This window comes from Eumetopias jubatus, unplaced genomic scaffold, assembly GCF_037043125.1.
Source record: "Eumetopias jubatus isolate StellerSeaLion01/CBP00866 unplaced genomic scaffold, mEumJub1_p1.0 scaffold_15, whole genome shotgun sequence".
Taxonomy (NCBI): Eukaryota; Metazoa; Chordata; class Mammalia; order Carnivora; family Otariidae; genus Eumetopias; species Eumetopias jubatus.
The window spans coordinates 59385580-59404932 of record NW_028274821.1 but is presented as its reverse complement, the minus strand read 5'-3'; the positions used below and the strand labels follow the sequence as shown (position 1 = coordinate 59404932).

The following is a 19353-nucleotide window of genomic DNA, read 5'->3' as shown; positions in this document are numbered from 1 at the left end:
GGGCGAAGACAGAGGGAGAGAATCTCAAGCAGAATCCATGCTGCAGGCAGAGCCAGATGCAGGGCTCAATCCCACGATCCCAAGGCTATGACCTAAGCCAAAACCAAGAGTTGGAGGCTCAACCGACTGAGCCACCCACCTGCCCCAGGAATAGGTTTCATAAACATGTAATTTTAGCTAGAAGGAGAGGAGAGAATGGAGCAGTGTTAGAAGATAAAACGGCTAAGAATTTCCCAAAATTGATGAAACCAAGCCACAGTTTTAAGAATCCATGAACTCCAAGCAAGATAAAAAATACCCTCCCAACAAAATGTAATGAGCACTGGGTATTATATAAGACTGATGAATCACTGACCTCTACCTCTGAAACTAATAATACATTATATGTTAATTAATTGAATTTAAATAAAAAATAAAAATACCCTCCCTAAAACAATTTAAAAAAAATTGACAGGCCTCTTGTGCATTTTTAAATTGACATCTTAATTTTTTCATAACGTAGTTGCAAGGATGTAATTTCTAATATATTGTAAATATTGATCCATTTAAATAAAATTGTTGCATTGCTCATTAAATGTATCCAATGGTGTCTTCATGATTTGATACTATCATCCATTAAAAAAAATACATTGCAAAGCCTTTTATTAACACTAAAAAATTTCAGATTCTTACTTTCGCTCCTTGAACACATACTGTCATTCCAACAATTGCCCCTAAATTCTATCCCATTAGAATGTTTTTGTGCTTGACTTTTTTTTTTAAAGATTTTATTTATTTTAGAGATAGAGAGCAGAAGGAGGAGCAGAGGGAGAGAGACAAGTAGACTTCGCACTGAGTGTGAAGCCCCATGCAGGGCTTGATCCCACAACCCTGAGATCATGATCTGAGCAGGAATCAAGAGTTGGACACTCAACCAACTGAGCTACCCAGGCACCCCAGCTTGAAAGACTTCTATTGATCAATGTATCATACTTCTTTGTAACAATGTAATATAAATATAATTGACTTTTTGAAAATATCCCATAACCATAAGGCTCTGTTAAAATTCTGTTTTGGATTGACATAATTATTAGTAGTATATATTTAATCAAAACAGCAAAATATACCAGAAAATGTCATAATTATTAAATATAAAATGTAAAATTTTATTAGAAATTCCTGTCTTAAAAAGCTAGATGGGCTTGTATTATCTATTGCTGTGTAACAAATTATCTTAAAACTTAGCACCTTAAGGTAACAAACTTTTATTATTTCCCAGTTTCTGAGGGTCAGGAATCTGGGCAGGCTTACCTGGGGTTCTGACTCGGGCTCTCTCAGGAGGTTGTAGTCAATCTATTGGCAATGTCTGCACTCATTAAAATCTTGATGGGGATAGGATAACCACTTCCAAGGTCACTCACATGGCTGTTGGCAGGAGCTGTTGGCTCCTTGCCACATGAGCCTCTCCAAAATGTTGCTTAGGACACGGAAATTGGCATTCTCCAGAGTGAGTAATCCAAGAAAGAATGACCAAGACAGAGGCATGGTATCTTTTAATAGTTTTATTGAGATACATTTCACATCCCATACAATTCACCCACATAAAGTGTACAATTCAATGGCTTTTAGCATATTCACAGAGTTGTGCATCCATCACCACTATTTTCATTACCCCCAAAGAAATTTTACACTCCATCTTCTCAAACCCTCTAACTCTAGGCACTAAGTTTCTACTTTTTGTCTCTATAAGTTTGCCTAATATGGACATTTCATGAAAATGGAATTATACAATAGGTGGTTCTTTGTGACTAGCCTCTTTCACTTAGCATAATAGTTACAATGGTTGTCCATGTTATAGTACATATCAATACTTTGTTTCTTTTGATGATTGAATAATATGCCATTGTGTGGATATATCTCATTTATCCATTTATCAGTTGATGGACATTTGAGTTGTTTCTACTTTTTGACTATTATGTATGAACACTCATGTACAAGTTTTTTATGCATATGTTTTCATTTCTCTTGAGTATATAAACCTAAAATGAAATTAATGGGGAATATACCCCATATATATTACTAGGTCATACGGTAACTCCACGTTTAATCATTTGAGAAATTATCATACTGTTTTCCAAAGCTGTTAAACCATTTTATATTCCCACCAACATTTTTTTAAAGATTTTATTTATTTATTTGACAGAGACACAGCGAGAGAGGGAACACAAGCAGGGGGAGTGGGAGAGGGAGAAACAGGCTTCCCACGGAGCAGGGAGCCTGATGCAGGGCTCGATCCCAGGACCCTGGGATCATGACCTGAGCCGAAGGCAGACGCTCAACAACTGAGCCACCCAGGCGCCCCTAAGGTTTCCTTTTTTTTTTTTTTCCACATCCTCACCAACACTTATTTTTATTATAGTGATTCTGGTGGGTATGAAGAAGCATCTCATGGTTTTGATTTGCATTTCATTGAAGGCGTATGATACTGAACATCTTGTCATGGACTTATTTGCCATCTGTGCATCTTTTTTTGAGGAAATGTCTATTCAGATCCTTTGCCCATCTTAATTTTTCTTTTTTTTTTTTTTGCTTTTTATTGTTGAGTTGTAAGAGTTCTTTATGTATTCTAAATACAAATTCCTTGTCAGATATATGCTTTCCAAATATTTTCTCAATTGTGTCTTTTCACATTCTTGATGGTGTCCTTTGAGGCACACTTTTTTTTTTTTAATTTGATGATGGTTATTTGTGTTTTTGGAGTAATATCTAAGAAACCATTGCCTATCCAAAGTCATAAAGACACCTATGTGAGAATGATACTTTTTTTAATTCAAAATCTGGAATAAAAATGGGGTCACTGAAAATTTAAACACATTATAAAGTTCAAAAGAAGATATACAGGGGCGCCTGGGTGGCTCAGTTGGTTAAGTGTCTGCCTTCAGCTCAGGTCATGATCCCAGGGTCCTGGGATCGAGTCCTACATCAGGCTCCTTGCTCAGTGGGGAGTCTGCTTCTCCCTCTCCCTCTGCCTGCCACTCTCCCTGCTTGCGCTCTCTCTCTGTCAAATAAATAAATAAAATCTTTTTAAAAAAGGAAGACATACAAACAATTGTATGTTAATAACTTTGAAAGTTTAAATGAAAAATTCCTAGAAAATGTAACTTAAAAATAACACAAGGAGAAATAGAATTAAATATTCCTATAACTAGTAAAACCAGTTTAATAAACCAAAATCCTTCCCACAAAGAAAACTCCATTTGCCTTCATCAGTGAAACTTCTTGTCTTCACAAATTCTTCTAGAGAATTTTAAAAAAGAGAATACACTCCAACTGGTTTTATGGTAAGCACGGTCTTGATACAAAATCCAAAACAGACAGTAAGAGAAAGGAAAATTACAGGCAAAATCATTCATGAATATAGTTGAAAAAACCATGAGTGGGAGTGAGATGGAGTAAGCACATTCCTCCTGGTCTTTCCCACTGAATGCAGCCATAAAACCTAGCCAGAGTGCATGGAGCAGAAGCTATTTGAGGACTCTGGAGAGTAAATAGTGGCAGGCAAATTGGGGAAGACCAAAAAATATGAAGCACTGAACTGGCAATGAGTTCATTATTTTTTATCCTCTGGTTATCCTGCCACTTGGCCTCAGACATGGGCACAGTTACGAAAGTGCATGGCAGACAGAGTAGGCTAGGCAAAGCTCTAGCTTTCTGGTGGAGAACCAAAAAGAGGAATCTCAGGGAAGTGAACAGTACAAGGGAAATCACAGAGAGGGAGCAGCTTGGGGAAGTGACCCTGTAAAATTGTTTACAAACCCCTGGACTCAGCCCTCAGCTGTAATTAGGTTGACGTGGTCTTAATCAGCACCTAACTTTTGAGAACCGAATTTTCCACCGTCCAGGTCCCAGACTGTCCACTGGGTGGCGCACATGTGGAATAGATCTGAACACCATTGCAAAGTCTGAAAATTGAAATGAAATTCTAACCACAGTCCACAAGAGTGGTTTGGAAAACTTATGGCCTGAATCTAATTAGGTCAAATGCATAATAATACAAAAATATCAACATTCTTCATATGATTTAAACAAGAGCCAGAGTTTCATAGCCTAATATTCAAAACGTTTAACATATATTCTTAAACTTGGCAGATGAATAATTAATTGGCATGTGAGTAAGGAAAATCTCAACTCACAAATAAAGACAGTTAACACATGTCAATACCAAGATAACTTAGATATTGGAATCGTGACACAGACTTTAAAGCAGCTATTATAAAAATGCTCTAAGAATTGTAAACACCCTTGGAACAAATGGATAACTAGAAACGTTCAGTAAGGAAATAGAAAATACAGAGAATAATAAAATGGAAATGTTAGGACTGGAAAGTAAGAAAACCCAGAAATTAAAAACTCACTGGATATTCCAAAACAGAACAGAGATGACAGAGTAAGTGAACATAACAATGAGTAAAAATAGGTCTGGAAAACAGTGAGAAAAAATAAAACCCAAAAAGATCCCCAGGGACCTGTGGAACAATAAAAAAAAGTCCAGCATTTGTTCCATCAGATTTCCAGATATAAAAAAGGGTGCAGAGCTGGAAAAAATGTTTGAAGTAATAACAGCTGAAAACTCCCCAAATTTGGCAAAGGACATAAATCTACATATGCAAAAAGCTCTGTGAACTCCAAACCAGATAAAGCCAAAGAATTTTATCCCCATATACATCATAATAAAGCTGCTGAAAACTAAAGAAACTAAATCTTCCACGTGGCCAGACAAAAATAACACATTCCTAACAGAGAAGCAATGATTTGAATGAATGTTGAAATCTCGTCAGAAACCATGAAGGCCAGGGGCACCTGGGTGGTGCAGTCAGTTAAGCATCTAACTCTTTATTTCGGCTCAGGTCGTGATCTTGGGGGCTCAGGTCATGATCTTGGGGTCATGGGATCGACCCCGCACTCAGCAGGAGTCTGCTTGAAATTCTCTCTCTCTTTCCCTCTGCCCCTCTCCTCGCTCATGTTCTCTCTCTCTCAAATAAATAATACATACATAAAATCTTTTTTTTAAAGACTTTATTTATTTGAGAGAGAGAATGAGATAGAGAGCATGAGAGGGGAGAGGGTCAGAGGGAGAAGCAGACACCCCGCTGAGCAGGGACCCCGATGCAGGACTCGATCCCAGGACTCCAGGATCATGACCTGAGCTGAAGGCAGTCGCTTAACCAACTGAGCCACCCAGGCGCCCCATACATACATAAAATCTTAAAAAAAAAGAAAAAGAAAGAAAAAAGAAATCTGAAGCCCAGAGGAGGTGGCACAACATTTTTAAGGTGTTGAAAAAAGGAACTATCAAGCCAGAATTTTCTATCCAGTAAAAATAACCTCCAGGAATGAAGACAAAATAAAGACATTCTCAGAAGAAGGAAAAGTAAGAGAATTCATGGCCAGTTGACATGCTCTAAAAGAACGGCTAAAGGAAGTTCTTCAGAGAAGGGAAATGACACCAAAATGAAAGCTAGAACATCAGGAATGAAGGAAAAGCAACAAAAATGATAAGCATCTGGGTAAATATAATAGACCATTCTTTTTCTCTTGAGTTTTTAAAAATAAGCTTGATAGGGCGCCTGGGTGGCTCAGTCGTCAAGCGTCTGCCTTTGGCTCAGGTCGCGATCCCAGGGTCCTGGGATCGAGCCCCATATCGGGCTCCCTGCTCCGCGGGAAGCCTGCTTCTCCCTCTCCCACTCCCCCTGCTTGTGTTCCCTCTCTCGCTATCCCTGTCTGTCAAATAAATAAATAAAATCTTTAAAAAAAATATGCTTGATATTTGAAAGCAAAAAAAAATCAGTGTCTGATGGGGTTTTCAATGTGTGTAGATGTAATGTATAAGATAATTATAATATAAAGGGCAAAGGTAAAGGGACCTATATGGAGTAAGATTTTTATTTCCGCTTGAAGTAGTAAAATATTAATTTTAAATAGACTATGAAGTTCAGTATGTATATCGTAATCCCTAGAACAACCACTAAAAACTTTATACAAAGAGATATTGTCAAAACACAGTAAATTAAAATGGAATACTAAAAAATATTCAAATAACCTAAAAGAAGGCAGGAAAGAAGGCAGAGGAATGAAAAAGAGGGGGAAAATGGAAAATGAATAATAAAATGATAGACCTAAATCCAAACATATCAATAAGTGCCATACAATGTAACTGTTTTAAACACACCAATACAAAAATCAGAGTTTGTTAGAATAGCAAGATATGAACCAATTATAGTCTGTCTATAAGAAACTTCAGGATGATATAGGTAGATTAAAAGTAAAAGGATGGAAAATTATAAACCATGCAAACACTAATATCAGAAAAGTAGACTCAAAGCAAGGAAAATAACAGGGGATGAAGGTGTATATTACCTAATTATAAAAGGGTCAATTCACCAAGAAAACATTAAAATCCTAGTTGTGTATGTAAGTAACAACAATTACTTCAAAATACATGATGCAAAAACTGACAGGATGAAAAGGAGAAACAAATACACAATTATAGTTGGGGACTTCAACACTCAGAAAAATCTGTAGAACTAGTAGAAAGAAAATCAACAAGGATATAGAAGAACTGAACAACACCATCAACCAACTGTATCTAATTGACATTTATAGGACACTCTATTCAACAATAACTAGATATATATTTTTTTCCAAGTGTACATGGGACATTCATCAAGACAAACCATATCTGGGGTCATAAAACAAACCTCAACAAATATTAAAAGAACTGGGAAAAAATAGTGTATGCTCTCTGACCATAATGGAATTAAAGTAGATATGATGAACAGAAAGATATAAAGAAAATTCTAAAACTTTGGAAATTAAACAAAACACTTCTAAATAATCCATGAGTCAAGTCTCTAGGGAAATTAGAAAAATATTTTTAACTGAATGAATGAAAATACAAATATAAAGTTTGTGGGATGTACTTAAAGTAGTTTTTAGAGTAAAATTTATAGTAGTAAATGCTACTATTAGAAAAGAAAGGTCTCAAGTAAATAAGCTTCCACTTTAAGAGACTAGAAATAAAGCAAATTAAACCCAAAGCAAGCAGAAGAAACAATAAAGAGCATAAATCAATAAAGTTGAAAACAGAGAAATAGAGAAAATTAATGAAATCAAAAGCTGGTTCTTGGAAAAAAATCAATAAAATAAATCTCTAGCAAGACTGAAAAGAAGAGAAGACACAAATTACTGGCATCATGAAGTACTCTGCAACATGAAAAGGATAATAAGAGAATATTATGAACACTCTGGGTACATAAATTTGGCAATGTAAGTGAAATGGACAAATTCCTGAAAGCCACAAACTACCAAAACTCATCAAAGATGAAATGGTAATCTGAATAGCCCTATGACTAAAAAATCGAATTTATAGTTAAAAACCTCTCCCCAATGCAAAAAAAAACAAAAACAAAACAAAACAAAAACAAAAAAACAACAGCAACAAAGCAGAACAGAACAAAATGAAAAACCAACAACGACAACAACAAAGCAAAACAAAACTCCAGGACTAGATAGTATTGTCAGCCAGTTCTACCAAATATTTAAGGGAGTAACCACCAATTCTAAGCAATATCTCCTGAAAAAAGAGAGAGAGAGAGAAGGGAACACTTCCCAACTAATTTTATGAAGCAAGCATTACTCTGGTACTAAAACTAGGCAAAGGGAGTCCAAAAAAAGAAAACTATGGATCAATATCCCCTAAGAACATAGATGCAAAAATCCCCCAACAGAATACAGTCCCCAACTTAATGATGGTTCAATGCGTGATTTTTCAACTTTATGATGATGCAAAAGCAATACTCATTCAGTAGAAACTGTTTGAATTTTGTATTTTGATCTTTTCCCAGGCTAGTGATACGTGGTACAATACTCCTTAGTGGCGGTAGCTCCAGATCACAAAAATAAACAACCGATACACTTAGAACCATTCGTACCCATACAACCAATCTGATTTTCACTTTCAGTAGCCAATAAATTACATGAGATATTCAACACTTCATTATAAAATAGGCTTTGTGTTAGATGATTTTTTCCAACTGCAGGCTAAGGTAAGTGAGCATGTTTAAGGTAGGCCAGGCTAAGCTATAATGTTTGGTAGGTTCGGTGTATTAAATGCATTTTTGACTTGGATATTGTCAACTTAAAATGGGTTTATCAGGACATAACCCCACTGTAAGTTGAGAAAGATCTGTATTAGCAAATTGAATCCATCAACATATTAAAAAGAACAGTATATCATGACAAAATGGAGTTTATCCCAGGATGCAAAACTGGTTCGATATTTGAAAAACAAATCAATGTAATCCACCACATTCACAGTCTAATGAAGAAAAATCATATAATTTACACAGAAAAAAATTTTGACAAAATTCAATACCTACTTATTATAAAGACTCATCTATGAAAAACCTATCATATTAATGATAAATTTGACATATTAATGGTGAAAACTGAAGGTTCTTCCCCTCAGATTAGTGACAAGTCAAGAATATTCCTTCACCGGGACGCCTGGGTGGCTCAGATGGTTAAGCGTCTGCCTTCGGCTCAGGTCATGATCCTAGGGTCCTGGGATCGAGCCCCACGTGGGGCTCCCTGCTCAGCGGGGGGCCTGCTTCTCCCCTTCCCTCTGCTTCTCCCCTTGCTATATTCTCTCTCTCTGTATCTCTGTGTCTCGAACGAATAAATAAAAAAAAACTTAAAAAAAAAAAAAGAATATTCCTTCACCACTCCTGTTCAATATTGCATTGGAAGTCCTAGCCAATATAGTAAGATAAGAAAAAGAAAAAGAAGGCATATTGGAGCGGAGGTGGGCAGGGAGGGTGGGTAAAATAGGTGAAGGGGATTAAAAGTACACTTATCATGATGAGCGCTGAGTAATGTATAGAATTGTTAAATCACAATATTGTATACCTGAAACTAGTATAACTCTGTATGTTAACTATACTGGAATTAAAATTAAAAACTGAATTTAAAAAAAGGCATACAGATTGCAGAGGAAGGAATAAAGTTGTCCCTATTTGCAGATGACATGACTGTCTACTAGAAAATTTCAAGAAATCTACCCAAAACACTCCTAAAATTAATAAGTGAGTTTAGCCAAGTTGCAAGACATATGGTGAGCACACAAAAATCAATCGTATTTCTCTATACTAGCAATGTGTGGTTAGAAACTAAAAATTTTAAAATACCATTTATGATAGCTTCCTATGATAATTTTACAAGTAAAATAAAAATGAGTGACTATATGGCAAATGAAATCCAGCAATACATAGAAGGAATTCTATAGTTACTAAGTCTAGTAATTATATAAAAATATACAGTATTTTATATAAAACTATGTTATATGTCATAGCCAAGCTTGAATGGTTTTGCATTGACAAATTAATAAAAGTGACTTGTCCTAATTAATAGATTAAAGATGAAAACCTGTGCTCATTTCACTAGATGCAGAAAAAAATATTCAATAACATTAACTATCACAATAAAAACTCTTAGTGAACTTGGAATAGAGGAAATTTCCTTAAAGAAATAGAAAGTCATTATATGTAATATAATTGTGTATTTGGAAAGTACAGAAATATCTAAAATAAATTATTTAAAAATTATTTACATATTCTGGATACAAGTCCTTTGCCAGATAGGTGATTTGCAAATATTTCCTTCAATATGTGGCTTGTCTTTTCATGCTCTTAATAGTATATTTCCCAGAGCAAAAGTTTTTCAGTTTTTAAAAGATTTTATTTACCTATTTGACAGAGGGAGAGAGCGAGCGAGAGCACACAAGCAGGGGGAGCAGCGCACAAGCAGAGGGAGAGGGAGAAGCAGCCTCCCAGCTGAGCAAGGATCAGGGGACTCGATCCCAGGACCCTGGGATCATGACCTGAGCTGAAGGCAGACGCTTAGCTGACCGAGCCACCCAGGTGCCCAAAAGTTTTTCATTTTGATGAGGTCCAATTTATCAATTTTTAAAATGGATCATGCTTTGGATGTCATATCTAAGAAATCTTTGCTTAACTCCAGGGTACAAATATTTTCTCCTATGTTTTCCTCTAAAAGTTTTGTAGTTTTGCTTTTTACATATTCATATTACATGATTCATATTAGTGGAGAGAAAATATTTACCACAAGTACAACTGATAAAAGGCTCACATCCAGAATATGTAAAGATGTCCTACAATTTGCTAAATACAAATCAATATACAAAAACCAGCTATATTTCTAAATACCAACTATAAAAAGAGGAAATGAATTTTTAAAAGGATATTATAAGGTATACTTACATGTGTGTGTACAAATTTTTAAATGTCAAGTACCTAGAAATAAATCTAACAAAAGTATGTGAGACCTCTACAAAGTGAAGTATAAAACTTTGTGAGAAATTAAAGAAGACTCTCTAAAGTGGAGAGATACACCACGTTCATGAGTTTTACAAAATTGATATTGTAAATATATCAGATTTCTCTAAACTGATCTATAAATTTAGCACAATCACAACCAAAATCCCAACAGGTTTTCTGTGGATCTTGATGGCCTAATTCTACTAATCTAAACTGTGTAGGATGTGATAAAGCTTTGGTAATGTCAGTAACTGCTGCCTGTGGTGTTGGTATAAGATCAGAAAAATAAGAACTAGGAGAGCTCATAAACACATTTCTCTATAGGGACATGTGATTGACAACAAAGGTCGCACTGCAGAGAAGTGGAAAATTGATTGGACAGTTATATTCCCACATGGGAACCTTGTGACCCCAAGGTAGAGAATATTTTCTCCAATTATCAAAGAGCAGTAACCAAAAAGGAAAAAACAAATAGGACTAATTACAATTAAAATATACCATGAAGAGTGAAAAGACAAGCCACAGAGGGGAAGAAGATATTTACCACATATGTAACTGATAAAGGGCTCATATCCAGAATGCATTAAGAATTCCAGGGACACCTGGGTGGATGTCAGTTAAGCGCCCACTCGTGATTTTGGCTCAGGTCATGATCTCATGAGTCATGGGACTGAGCCCTGTGTCAGGTTCCACACTCAGCGGGGAGTCTGCTTGAAGATTCTGTCCCTCTGCCCCTCCCCCAGTTCTCCCTCCCTCTAAAATAAATAAATAAATCTTAAAAAAAAAAAAAACCCACATTGAGGGACGCCTGGATGGCTCAGTCAGTTAAGCATCTACCTTCGGCTCAGGTCATGACCGAGTCTGGCATCAGGCTCCTTGCTTGGGCAGGGAGCCTGCTTCTCTCTCTGCCTGCCACTCCCCCTGGCTTGTGCTTGCGCTCTCTCTCTGACAAATAAAAAGATCTTTTTTTTTTTTTAAAGATCTTATTTATTTGTTCAACAGAGAGAGAGACATAGCCAGAGAGGGAACACAAGCAGGGGAAGGAGGAGAGGGAGAAGCAGGCTTCCCGCTGAGTAGGGAGCCTGACGTGGGGCTCGATCCCAGGACCCTGGGATCATGACCTGAGCCGAAGGCAGATGCTTAACGACTGAGCCACCCAGGTACCCCCAAATAAATAAAATCTTAAAAAAAAACAACCACATTGAGATACCACTTAATATCTAATTGGCTATAATTTAAAAGCCTGAGAATACCAAGTATTGGCAAGCGTGTAAAACAACAGAAGTTCTCATATACTGCAAATGACAATGTTAATTAACAATCACTTTGCAAAAATAATTTGCAAATTATCTTACAAATAAGAGAGCAATCCCACTACTAGGTATATGCCCTAGACAAACTTGGTACATGTACACGGAGTACACTCACAAGAACAGCATTGCTTGTAATCGCCCAAACTGCAAACAACCCAGATGTCCATTAACAGGAGAATGGATAAGGAAAATGACATGTTCATATGACAGAATAGTATACAGATGTGAAATGGATGGAACTAAACCTACATACAACAACATGGATAAATTATAAAACATATCTTTGAGCAAAAGAAGCCAGGCACAAGATAATTCATACTGTACAATTTTCTTGTGAAGTCCAAAAACAGGTTGAACTTATCTATACATGAGAAATGCCTATTTAGATAATAAAACTATAGAGAAAAGTCAGGAACATATTATCATAAAGGTCACAGGGGAGAGAAGAGCTTATAATCAGGAAAGCGGCCAGAGAGCTTTTGAGGTCTTGACAATGCTCTATTTCTTGTGCTCAATAGTAGTTACATGGTTACTTACAATATTTACAATAATTTGTTAAACTACATAGTTATGTATCATTGCTTTTGTGTGTTGTATTCACAATAAAAAGGGTTTATTTAGCATGTCATATTTCTTATATGACACAAGAAATTTCTCAATAAGCAGTCTAACTTACATGGGATATATTTACTTTTCTCAATAAGCATTCTAACTTACATGTGATACATTCACTTTTGTTCAAAGCTGTAAAGATGTAACACTGATCTTTTGGAAGTAAATGTGGAATGTTTTATGTCATCCTTTAAATGGTATAAAATAGGCAACTAGACGTGGGATAACGGAGCTCCTTCTCGCTAATGAGAAAGGTGAAAATGCAAAGCATACTTTGTCCTAGGTATTTTCTAAAATACTTTTAACAAATCTTCAATATTCCTAATTCGAAAATAAATGGGTAGGTAGGAAAGCATAGACTTGCCATGATTCTGTGGCCAGAATGAAATCATACACTATGGCTGTCGATATTTCTGGGCCACACTGTCTTTGTTTTGTCCTCACAGAACCCTTCCTCAGGAAGAATGCTTTCTCTGACAACAGCTCAGAGTGGAAGAGGCAAGGTTATTAAACAGCTCTCATAAAATAAGCCCATGGGAAGATGCTCCGGCATCATTAGCCATCAGGGAAATGTCAGTCAAAACCACAATGAGATACCACTTTGCTCTCAGTAGGATGACTGTATTTGGAAAGACAGACAGTAAGAAGTGTTGACAAGGACATGGAGAAGTTGAAACTGCCATACATTGCAGGTGGGAATGTAAAATGATGCATCTGCTTTGAAAACAGTCTGGCAGTTTCTGAAATACTTAAACATAGAGTTACCACAGGATCCAACAATTCTACTCTGAGGTGTATACCCAACAGAAATGAAGACACATGTGAACACAAAAACTGGTACATGAATATTCATAGAGCATTATTCATACCAGCTAGGAAGTGGAAATGACCTAGATGTCCATCAATTAACTGATAAATGAATTAATAATATGTGGTATATCCATACGGTAGAATATTATTCAGCCATAAAAAGGAATGAAGTACCGGCATATGCCATGACATAGGTGAACCTCGCAAATATTATGCTAAGTGAAAGAAGCCAGGTAAGAAGTCACATATTGAATGATTCCATTTTTATGAAATATCTTGGATGGGCTAATCCATAGAGACAGAAAGTAGACTAGCAGTTGCCTAGGGCTGGGAAGATAAGGGAGTTAGAGAGCGACAACTAAGAAGTTCAAGGTTTCTTTTTGGGGTAATGAGAAGGTTATAAAATTGATTGTGATAATGATCGTACAACTCTGTGAATATACTAAGAGCTAATGAATTGTACACTTTGGTTGAATTGTATGGTAGGTGAATTATATCTCTATAATAAAGCTTTTCCAAATATGTCATCATTCCATCATGCTATTTAATATTTCTGAACAACCTAACTTGGACCAAAGTACCCCAGTTTTTAACACCAGACTTCACACCTTAACAGAAATAGTGTAAAAGTAAGACAGAAAAATACAACAAACTCTTCTTTGGCTGTTGGTGTCTTGATGAAAGGAGGCTTCACTGACATCTGTTTACACCCTTGTGTGGCATCCTGAAGCAGTGCATCCTAGGAAGATGTGGAATGGGTAAAGGTTGCTGTGTGTGTGTGTGTGTGTGTGTGTGTGTGTGTGTGTGTGTGTGTGTGTGTAAGGTGTTCGGAGAATAATTTTGAAAGGGAAGGTGGGAAAAGAGAACTAGAAGGAAATCACCACAGGTGTATTCTCAAGTAGACTGATTTTAGGAAAAAAGTTGAAGATCCGGAAGCCGATTCCCTAAAAACTGTGCATGCTGAATTTCCCTTGGAAAGACTTCATGTTCCTGAGTTTGAAGACCTGAGTTGTAGTTCAAAAGCCTTGTCTTTCAAGACCACATTCCCTGCTATGAATTGCTAAAGCTTCCCTTGGAGCTAAAGCCAAGATTTTGACTCCGAGTCCGGCATTTGGCTCTGCCAGCCTCCTCAAGGTGGTAAGCCTTGAATGGTTCAGCCTTATGGTCTGATTTTAATGTGGGGAGGGCTTAGGTATGCCAGAGACCTCCCTTTTAAGCAAGCATCCTAGTGATTCTGCTACAGGTAGGAGAGGTCGGTGCTGCCCAGTACTGCCAGGGAAAGAATCGATGGAGAAAGGGACAAAGAAGACAATGTGGTGAGGAGACAGTTTGGCAGCATGGTAGGAACAGAAGACAGCCTGAGCCACTTAGAGATTGATCTGGAAATGAGAGATGGAGCCAGAGAGCAGAGACGTTTAGGACGCTCAGCTGAGGAAAAAGATGGGCAGATGGCAAGAGGTGAGCCTCAGAGCTGAAGAGGGTTTGTTTCCAGAAAAAGAGAAACTTGAGAATATTTATGGAATAAAGAGAAAAGATCAGGAAGGGGATGTATAGAGAGAAGGAACTGAGGGGTCCCGAGAAGCTGTGAGGTGACAAAATGGAGAGCGAGGGGAGGGGGATCGGCGTTGAATCGTGGCAGGACACTGCTTCCTCTGAGTGGCAGGGAAGCAGCAGAAGCTCGGGAGAGTTTGGGGGGATGTGGGACTGTTCGTGGAGCTCAGATCATGTGACCTCTCTTTCTCTGGAGGTCTGGTGGCAGAATGAGAGGTAAGCCGTTGAGAAGGAGGGGAGGAGAAGAGTGGGGCCTCAGGACACCAGAGAGGGCTAGAGAATCAGCTGTGGAGAATGGCATCCGGAGTCAGACAAGCCTGTGGGCTCGGGGTGGGGGAAGCCGGGCTGAGTGGCTTGGATCTGTAGGACCCTTCCATGCTTCCAGCTGGAGAAGGGCAGTGAGGCCCGCGGAGCTGGGGGCTGTCCTGCGTCGAGGAAGTGAGAAAGGTGGGGGAAGTTCCAGAAAAGAGAGGGTCAGCTGTGAAGTCCAAGGTCCTCACGTTCAGGGAGCAAAGTAAGACTTGGGCAGAAGGTGGGCTTTGAAGCAAGTGGCCACCCAGCAGAGAGGTCAAGAAGATGGTGCTGAGCCGGTCGAACAGGACTAAGAGGGAGAAAGAAGGGGATGGAGCAGGTTTGAGCCATGAAGCTATCTAAACTGTCCTGCACCATCTAATACAGTAGCCCCTAGCCTCCTGGGGCCTTATGTATTTGGTTAGTCCAAATCCATTTGTGCTCTAAGTGTAAAATATACACACGATTCCAAAGACTTAATATGAAAAAAATAACGTAAATATCTCATTAATAAATGTTTACACTGATTATTTATTTAAATAATATTTGGATCTATTGGGTTAAATAAAATATTATTAAAAGTAACTTCACCTGTTTATTATTACTTTTGTAATGAAGCTTCTAGAAAACTTTAAATTACATATGTGGCTTGCGTTACATGTCTATTGCACAGAACTGCTCTAGATAGTCCCTTGCTGGGACATGGATTGTCTTTGTCTGCACAGAGAGGCCTCAGGGAATGGTGTGCGTGTGCGTGTGCAAGTTGATGAATAGATGAATAAGTAAATTCATGAACGAGTGGATAAATGAGGATCGAATATGTTTCTCAAGGACTTGGTAATTTCCTCTCAGTTGTGGAGGATTATAGATTAGTACACCACTGGGTGAAAGGGAAACAGAGATAGTTAGAATTGAGGAAAGCTCACCAAGGCTTTGAGGGAGGGAGTCTCTAAGAGCCTTTTAGGGGATCTTACTTGATATAAAGGCTCAAGAACCTGGACCCTTGCCACACTCCTCTTTCCTTTTTTTTTCCTTTAAAAAAAAATATTCTCCTGTGGCACCGTAATAACGCCAGGAACCGTCCTAGGTATTCTGCACGTATTAACTCATTTAGGCTTTGCATCACCCTAGGAGGTAGGCACTCTTACTCTCCCTCTTTTGCAGATAAGGAAACAAAGGCACAGAGACCTGAAGTAGTTTGGCCAGGATTACCCAGCAGGTGGTGGAACGGGTTTTAAGCCCCAGTGGCCATGCTCCCAGCTACTACACCATCCGGTCTCTTTCTCATCCCCAAGGTTCTCCCCAACAGAGATACAGTAGTCCCCCCTTATCTGCAGGGGATCCGTTCCAAGACCCCTGGCAGCTGCCTGCAACTGCAGATAGTGCCAAACCCTCTATATACTATGTTTTTTCCTATATACACACACACACACCTATGATAAAGTTTAATTTACAAATTAGGCACAGTGAGAGAATAACAACAACAATGAATAATAGAACAAATTTAACAATTTACTGTAATAAAGTCACGTGAATGTGGCCTCTCCTGCTCTCTCAAAACGTCTTATTGTGCTGTACTCCCCCTTCTTGTAACGATGTGAGATGCTAACCTGCCTACGTGAAGAGATGAGGTGAGGGGAATGACGGGGGCGCTGTGACGTAGTGTAGGGCTAAGGCCGACCTTCCGAGGATTCGTCCGAAGCAAGATCGTCTGCTTCTGGACAACAGCTGACCACAGGAAGTAAAACCGCAGATAAGGGGGGACTACTGCATAGATTTCTTTTTTCTCCCTTTCCTGATCTCTCACTCCCAGTCCCTCAGGCCCTGTATTCCTCGAGAAAGTTCCCGATGTACTTTGCTTACTGAAAACAGTTGTAAGTAACCCCCCAACTTCCCCACAAATAAGACTCAAACACACCACAGCTGCATGGGCAGGTACAACGGCCACGTAACCCTGCCTCCTCTGTTCCCGCTATCCCCCTCCCTGAGCCTTTCCCGCACCATTTTCTCCACCCCCACCCCCCAGCCCAGCCCGTGAGTTTCCTGTCCCAAACCTGGCATGGGCCCTCCCCTGTCTTCCCGGACAGACTCGAGGGCAGTGAGTGTTGGAGGAGCCTGAGGCTTCATAACTCTAAGCAAACACTTTCTCTGTCTGTCTAGCAGATGCTGGCGAGAGAACTATAGGGGATAGAATGGGGGCTTTCCAGACACCACCTTGGCCAGTGCCCAGGAGATGCTTCAGTCCCACCCACCAGGGATTCCATTCCAGCCTCAGCTTGGATCCCTCCAATGACAGAGTCGCCCTGAATTTCCACCCACTGGGAGCAGCCCCAGCCCAGGATCTCCACTTTCAGGGCCAAACAGACTGGAACACTAAGAAGGAACCAATAGGCCATCTTCCACTCTCTCATTAAATTGTTAATAATAATGCATTTACTTATTCTCCCACTTAAAAAGTTGTTTAAATCCTTTGAAGAATCTTGCAAGGTAGCTTGGCTAGACAGCAGGCAGGACAGTCCAGTGCCTCTGGTGGGGGGGCCAGGGTCTTCCACTCGCCTGTCTTTTGGTCCAACAAGTAGGCGTTTGGGTTGATGGTGTAGTCCTTCGTCTGGACGTCGCTGGCTGCGGTGACACCCCCACATACGAACACTCTGCTCTCTCCAATGGAGCATATAGCATGGGACACATCTAAGGGGCAGTTGTTGGGCAAGAGAGGCACCGAGGTGGTCGTCTTGTTGGCCTTTATCTTCTGCAGGTTGATTTCCACACTCTGCCGGTGGCTGTGCACACAGAGGATGTTGTCCTGATGGAAAGAGAGCAGGGGCCGGTGGTTGAACTCAATGGGGAAGGTGATACACTGGACCACATCCCCAGTGTTGGTGTCAAAGCAGTCCACCACTCCAACCCGGGAAATATAGCCTTTCACCAAGCACCGCCCTGTGACAATGTACAGGTTCCGGTCACCCTTGGTGATCACGGCTGTGCCATCCATAGGGATGCTCATCTTCCCTGCCAGGCACCAGGCCTCCTTGCGCTCATCATAGCGATAGATGTTGGAGACATACCGCCTTGGAGCAATGCTTCCACCCACTGAGTACACTGTCCCCCCGCAGGTCACCATGGTGTGGAAGACAAGCCCGATCGGCAGGTCTGGCAACTTGGTCCAGGAGTTGTCATCCATGTCATACCGCCAAGCCGTCTTCAGCCCGGAAATCTGCTCAGTAGTACCACCAGAGATGTAGATGTAGCGACCAGCAGAGGTGGCACTAAGTGCTGCCGCCCGATAGGGCATCTCTGACAGCTTCAGCCACAGGTTCTCCTGGATGATGTAGGCAAACACTCCGTCATTGAACTTGCCATGGGCCTTTTGGCCACCCAGGATGACCACCGAATCAAGCAGGGCCCCTTTCCGCTGGTAGCTCAACAAGCTGGATGGCCTCTCCTGCTTACGGTCCATGAGGACACTCTCAATCAGGGTTGCATGGGCTGAGCTGTTCTCCATGCCCATCAACTTGTTGCTGGCAAACATCAGTGTCTTGTTGGAGACGGCATTAAGATTGATGTAGTTGAAGAACTTCTTGAAATACTTCTCTCGCTCATCCTTCCTGAAGTACACCCAATTGATGAGTGCACTGAGAGCCTGGTCCTCGTTGAGCACATGCAAGTTTTCATCTCGGAGCAGGCGGCCAAAGATGACAGGTGGACAGCGCATGAAGTGCATACAGCCCTCAGGACTGGCCCAGTAGTGGAAGTTGTCACGAATGCCAGAGTAGGCCAAGTCTGATACTTCTTTGAGCTCAAACAACTCAGCCAAGAAGAGGTAGCGCAAGCAGTTCGCACGGCGGATGGACTTAATCAGGAAGTCGTTACAGTGGATTCGAAGGCGTGGTGTGTTGAAATACTGGGCCCCGCGAAGGAGCTCCTCCACGTTCTGCTCTGAGATCACCACCTTGCCACTGTAGAAGTAGTCCAGGAGCTGATCTACCGTGGCCGGACTCAGGTAGTTGGGGTCAATGGTGATAAAGAGCTCATCGGTGGTCTTCATGTCATTGCTGGAGATGAGGCTCTTCACCAGTGGGGAGACAGCAGCCAGCACGTTGCGATGTGCAAAGAAAACATGGTGGTCCACAGTCAGGGCCATGTCCCAGTACTCTTTGCGTTTCCTCTGTTTGTTCAGGTTCTGCAGCACAAAGCTGTTGTAGTTTTTCTCCGTGAATTCCAATTTCATGGTGCTTCTTGCTGGCTGAGGCAGAAGATCAGCAGCAGGTACTGGAGAACAGACGTTCTCAGGCCTTTGGGATTCAGAGTGATGGTTGTTTGCAGAGCAGTTGATCAGGGAGGAGGGGGGCTGGGAGAGAGGGTGATGTCATAGAATGGATGAGGTCATCACAATGCCAGCCGCT

At 40.1% G+C, this 19353-nt stretch overlaps 1 protein-coding gene across 1 annotated transcript; it reads right to left on the bottom strand.

The window, feature by feature from the left end:
* Window positions 1–17411: 17411 nt before the first annotated feature.
* Window positions 17412–19178, bottom strand: CCIN (calicin). Its single transcript, XM_028108785.2, has one exon. The coding sequence runs from the start codon at window positions 19176–19178 to the stop codon at window positions 17412–17414; it is 1767 nt and encodes a 588-aa protein (XP_027964586.1).
* Between the last annotated feature and the right edge of the window lie 175 nt (window positions 19179–19353).

Excerpts from the sequence above, each read along its gene's own strand:
- CCIN (XM_028108785.2), bottom strand. The coding sequence starts at position 19,178 with ATGAAATTGGAATTCACGGAGAAAAACTACAACAGCTTTGTGCTGCAG.